General features: G+C 32.4%; 1 protein-coding gene across 4 annotated transcripts; it reads right to left on the reverse strand.

Moving 5' to 3' along the window:
• Positions 1-1,496: 1,496 nt before the first annotated feature.
• LOC129309108 (shikimate kinase, chloroplastic-like) lies at positions 1,497-5,159 on the reverse strand. Of its 4 annotated transcripts, none has more exons than XM_054950488.1 (11): positions 4,999-5,159; positions 4,448-4,821; positions 4,070-4,167; positions 3,819-3,873; positions 3,653-3,725; positions 3,170-3,257; positions 2,466-2,548; positions 2,247-2,376; positions 2,004-2,082; positions 1,787-1,851; positions 1,497-1,657 (listed from the first exon to the last, which is right to left on the reverse strand). In XM_054950488.1, exons 2-11 carry the CDS (start codon positions 4,662-4,664, stop codon positions 1,598-1,600), a joined length of 948 nt encoding a protein of 315 aa, XP_054806463.1. In that variant the 5' UTR covers positions 4,665-4,821; positions 4,999-5,159; the 3' UTR covers positions 1,497-1,597. The 4 variants fall into 4 exon arrangements, with proteins under 4 accessions (XP_054806463.1, XP_054806464.1, XP_054806465.1 ...); XM_054950489.1 differs by having other exon boundaries at positions 4,985-5,157; XM_054950490.1 differs by having other exon boundaries at positions 4,070-4,131; positions 4,908-5,157.
• Positions 5,160-6,105: the final 946 nt, after the last annotated feature.

Consider the following 6,105-nt stretch of genomic DNA (forward strand, 5'->3'; position numbering starts at 1 on the left):
ATTATTAAATATTCTAATGGTTTTAAAAACTTTTTATTTTATGATAATTTTGTATATAAAATATATGAATTTAATGTTCTATAAGTACCATATATTATATGATAATATTTACATATTTTGCTAATGTTGCATTTGCTATAATTTTGAAAGCAAAATTAAGTTCTTGCAGGTGAATGGATATTGAAATAAAGTTTTGGTGTAGTTTTATAAAATCATTATATCATAGTATCATTTTGTTCAATTGAACATGCAGATTCGAGATATATCTTGATGATTAAAATAACTTTTCTTTTGTGATCTCCACAATGCACAAGACAAACAAAGTATATATTAAAATTTAACATATTCAAAAGATATGTTGGAAAGAATATATGCACAAGGAATATGCATCATACATAGTTTGGCTAAAAGAAAGATTTTTTTGAAAAAGCATAGACAACAATCATATTTTAAAAAATTAGTATTATTTATTGAGATATAATAATAAGAAATGATGTTATTACAAAGGGGAGTTAAAATGATATTGTGATCAGGGAAATAAAGTTCATGTTGTACTCTTTCTTTTTTAACCAAGATTTTATTCCATAAAATTTTTCTAGTAAAGTCTTTAACGAGACAACTTTAACATGCATTGTGTACTCTTTTTCTTTCATTAGATTTTTGTCCCATTCAATTTTTTCTAATAAGGTTTTAATAAGATATAATATTTGTTCATGAACATCTAAGGAGCAGTGTTATAATATTATATTGTGTGGATCTTCATAAACTCTTCCAACTCTTGGCTTTGAATATCCTACATTTTATAACCTCTCTAATGAATGACTTTAGGAGTTTTTCTCATGTTTAATACCTATAAACTCAAAAATTGCATATTATATATTGATGTGAATTAATCTTGTTATTCAATCTATCATAAGTTTTAGATAGGTTTAGAGTCTATAAATAGAGGACATATACCATGCATTTGTGATGCCTAAATGAATGAATATTACTCCTCATTTTCTCCAATTTTCTCTTATCTTGTTCATTTATTTCATCTTAAATTTCTCTTATATTTCTTCTAGTTTTGTAATATAGAAAAAGAAATCTCACATCTAATAATTAAAAAGTAAATTAGAATAAATAAATCTCGAAATATACCTAACCCAATAGTTTAAACTTTTATTTTCGGTGAATAATAGCTGAAGCTATTTTTTGATTAAATAGCTCAAACTATTTTAATAAAGTAAACAATCTTCAAACTTTACGTGTTCATAATTTACTTTATAATTAGTAGACTTGGGACTTTTTTCTCTGATAATAAATTCCTAATATCAATACACCATAACAAATTCGTAATACGACAAAATAATAAATATTTAAAATTTATTAAAAAGATCAACTAAAGTTGTTATAAGCAGCAGAGACTTATATCATTTACAAAAGTGGTTGTTTTGAGAATAATATTTTCTATTATCGATAAAGCCTACTCTTTATACTTACCTCCAAAAAACATATAAAAATAAAACAGATTTTATGAAGATCTTTATTCTGAAGACTTGATCCGACAATATGTTACAATTATCCACATGTAGCGTTTTAGGCATTATCTCAAAAATTAGCATCCTGCATAATAGCCATCTTCACTCTTCAGGAATGCCATAATTTGCTTTAGTGCCTGATAAATACACGGGTGTTCAGTTAGAGAAGCATCACTAATGCTTTGACCAAGAGAAAAAAACACAGAGAAGCATCACTAATGCAAATCTTTTAACTGGCTCAAGGGCTTTATAAAAGAGATATAGACCTCAAGTGCGATAGTAGTTGGAGACAGATCCAACACATCTCTGTGGTCCAGTTTTGCTGCCATATCTGGACAAAACAACAGGAAAAGTACCATGTATGGCATTTCCATGGGGCAATTTTGTAAAAGCCTAATCTATAAACTAAAATTAAACCAGAAATGGAAAGAATAGAATAATGATTTGATTTTAGAAGAAAGAATAAATTATGCATTGGCATACTTTCTAAGGAGACCCTGGCATTGGCGTTAGCATATGCTTCAAATCTTTCTTCTAAAAGAGAAGACAAACGCCTCAAAGTCTGCAGGTTAATTTCAAAGAATCAAATTACAAGTGAACAAATAATTTCGAGGTTAATTTCTATCAAGACAAATCACTCTCTCTCTCTCTCTCTCTCAGCATTCTCAACAAGCATAGTTAATTCAAAGTGAAAAGAAAATGTTTCAATGGCAGAGATAATTTTACCTGTGTGTATGCATCTCCCGCTTCATTATGTAAAAGTGGGCGAGACTCAGTTCCCACGGCAGTAATTCTCTGAGCCAATGCCTTTACAGGTACATCCAACCAAATACTAATTCCCTTGTGCATATATTTCCTGGTGATCAGAAAACAATGCGTGGTTAGATAGATTTGAGGAAGGAATTTACCATATAAAGGTGAAGGCAAAATCATTGATCATTAGACCAATTGATTGGCCTTGTAACTGCTCCGCCACCAGTGGCAATAACACATCTTTCCATCACTGACAGCTTCCGCAATACCCCCGTCTGAAATGGCAAAAATAAAAAGCATGAAAACTGACATTTTCATAACCGAACCACAAAGGAAAAATGAACCTATTTACATTCACCCTACTGTCCTTTTTGTAGAACAGAAGCGCAGAAATTGTGATATTATGCAGTGCCTTGTTAGCACACATCATTCTCAGATATTGAGTAATTTGCTACCATGACATCATATTAAACCAGCCTTGCATCAAAACTAATTGTAACTTCAAATGATCCAGCATGTAGTTGACACTAAACCAGTTGTACTAGTTTCTAGCAGCTAGCATAAGCATATAAATTCTGAAATTGAACGGTAAGTGCACAGTTGTTCCATGGAATGGCTAGGATTAGACCATCTCCTTATTTGCCTTTGATGTGAAAGCTTGAGCAGCTAGGCCATTGGATCACTAAGAAAAGGCCAAGCAACAATCATGGTGCTATTTGGCCTCAAAGGGCATGGACTCGCTGATACTTATAAGGGCTCTTACGAGAATGCCCTGGATTTCACAACCCGTAACTTTCCCCACCATTTTTCGTGAGGTTAAAATGTGTTTTCGGGAGCTGAAGGCATCAAATCCCTGAGAAAGATGAACTGGGGAAAAGAAAAGCTTTTTAACTGACCTCTCTTTCACGAAAGAAACCTTCTCCATAGTGTTTGAATATATCAGCTACAGAAGTTCCTCCAACTTCGTCCTCCACAAGTTCGTCACTGAAGTACATGAGTGCAAAAAATACAGAAAATATTCAGCAGGAACTTTAATGTGCCCACCAAATGGAGGATTTCTACTGTGACATACTAACACGCACACAGTGATCTTAAAGTCTCAACCAAAGATTCTTTACGCCAAAATTTACGGTGAGCCTTGGAGTCTTTAACGTCTACAGAACAGGTTGACACTAACTCCAGTTGAAGCTCAGATTGGTCTGAATTGAAGAATATAATTGTATAAACTATCGAATCACTTTATTACCAAGTGCAAATCAATTTGCCAACCATGGCTTCCTTGCCTTTTTTTTTTTTTTGGCCAACGGTTTCCTTGCCTTCAAAACTATATTTTCCCAACCATTTAAAAATGGAAGAGCAGCCATCATCTGAGTACTAACCAGTCATAAAAGTCATAGTCAAGTACTTGGGACAGAATTTTCCCCACAGTTGTTTTCCCGGAGCCCATCATTCCTGAGTGACAAAAACAAAATATTTTGAATGCCAAAGTAATTATTATCGCAAGATGTACCGTGTTAACACATGGACTTCTACAAAGAAACTGACCGACAAGGTATATACATCGTCCATTTAGATGCTGCTCGATCTCCTGTGAGTTACTCTGCAATTTTTAATGATTTTGAGTGAGAGAATGGTAGGTGGCTGCTTAGCCAAGCAACAAATGAGATCAGATTACAATTTTTTTCGAAACTGTGTTATTAAAGTGCACAGAATATAAGGGGGCCGGCATCATTATAGACTGGATAGGCTCAATTCAATTAATTAAAATTGATAAAATAAAAGGCGTCATACTTTACCTTTAGGGTCAATTCTTCATCAATAACAGAACCCTGCAAACCTCCAGTTTCCAATGTAGAAGCTACAAAAAATGACGTTGGAAATAAATTGTCACCACCTGAAATGGCACGCGCTTCTTATGCATTAATAAACTAAATCAAATCACTTCCAGGCATAAGCAGGCAGTACTTTGACTCAACTTTTATTAATTTTTCCCAAAACGGCAAGTTCAAAATTGGTATTACTTTCGCTACAGAGAAAATAGTTCTTACTGAAATGAAGCAGAGAAAACCCAGTTAAAACAACACCAGAATCAACTTTTGAAGCCAGGACATTACTGAAAGGAACAAAAATAAAAAACCAACAATAATTATTGTTTATAGCTATAAACAATATACCTGGAGAATTGTTGCACGAGCGAGCAACCTTCAAAGGGGTCCTCATGCACCGAGTCGCTGAAGGCTTTCCAGACTGCCAATTAGCTGAGCCAAAAACCTGAAGCCTCTTCTCCCTAAAACGTGGAGACAGTTTCAGAGACTCACCATGTTTTCCCTCAAGTCTCTCGAAAGTCACGAATGTTGAGATTTGTAGGCTCCGTGCAGCTACAATATCCATAGCTTCAACACAAAACAACTCGGCTCTTCACCAGTAACACGACGGAATCCAACCGAATTGATATAGAGGACCAAACTGATAATCTCTCCGGTTTGATTCTGCGGCAAACACTGACTATTTTTTGCCCTCAATTAACGACAAAAGCGAGCCAATACATCTACAAATTTCAAAAGAAGAAATAAATACGGAATGAATCACATACACGTGCGTGTGCAAGATGAGAGAGATTCAATAAATAAATACCACGCATCTTCATTCATGATTTTTGCTTCTCTAAACTGGTAAAAATGTGGAAAAGGTTAAGAGGCGGATTACGGAACTTCGCATAACTCACATCTTGTTCCCCGAGAAGATGATTACACTTGCGGCGTAGTAAACTCTACGAACAAATCTGGTAAGCAAAATCAGCAGGCCTGAACAGAAAGCAAGTGAATGGAAATAGAATCAAAGCAAAAAAGAAATAATTTATCACTGAAACTCCAAAGCACAAGAAATGCGTCCCATCACGTACATATATATTGCCTTTTATAATTTTCTCGAGTATTGTTTCATGTGAATTTGAGCATTTGCATGACACGTACCAAACACTGTATGCAAGTACTATGATCATTCCATGGATGCCAAAGTGTTACACCCAAAACAGGATACAGGAGGTCTCCACGTAAGCTTTAGATTTTACAGTGTGTCTCGAGAATAAGATTGAAAATTTTCTACCATTCTCTCGCAAATTATAAAATATTTTTAAATAAAATTTTATATATTAATAAATTTCATTAAATATATTTAATAATTTTATTTTTTTAAAATAAAATATAAACTTTTAAGAAAATCCTTCGTTTAATATGCTCTCTTTGATCCCATTTATAGGGTAGAAAAATTTTTTTTTTATCCTACTTATGAGTTACTTCATTAAATTTTTATTGCAAATTTTTTTACTTGACCTCTATTGAATATTGGAGAAAGAAAATATATTATTAAAATATATATTTCATATGGGCAAAATGAGGAAATAATTAAATTTTTAGATAAAGTTAATAAATTTTAAGGTTTTTCTTAATTCCAATAAGACATGTTGGAAGTGTATTAGAAATAGGATCAAAAGAGTATGAAGAGAGAGATAGACGAAAATTAAATAGAGGGAAAAAGGTAATATTAGAATAAACCTATTTAACAAAATATTAATTTTTTTTAAAGTATTTTATACTTTGGGATGCCCAATCTCATTTAAAAGTGTCTTGTAATTTGTAGCCTAAATAGTACATACAAAAATAGTACAGCTTATATTTATCATAATATAATGAAATTAAAAAAAAAGAAAATATAACAATCAATCTTTATAATTTTACCATATTTTACTATTGATTCCTACACTTTTTTCTGTTATTTCATGTCACTATAGTTTTTCTTGCTTATAATATTAGTCTTTTTATTTTTAAATATA

The sequence above is a fragment of the Prosopis cineraria genome, unplaced genomic scaffold (assembly GCF_029017545.1).
Source record: "Prosopis cineraria cultivar Desert tree isolate PC_DT_omini unplaced genomic scaffold, ASM2901754v1 PC4, whole genome shotgun sequence".
Lineage (NCBI taxonomy): Eukaryota > Viridiplantae > Streptophyta > Magnoliopsida > Fabales > Fabaceae > Prosopis > Prosopis cineraria.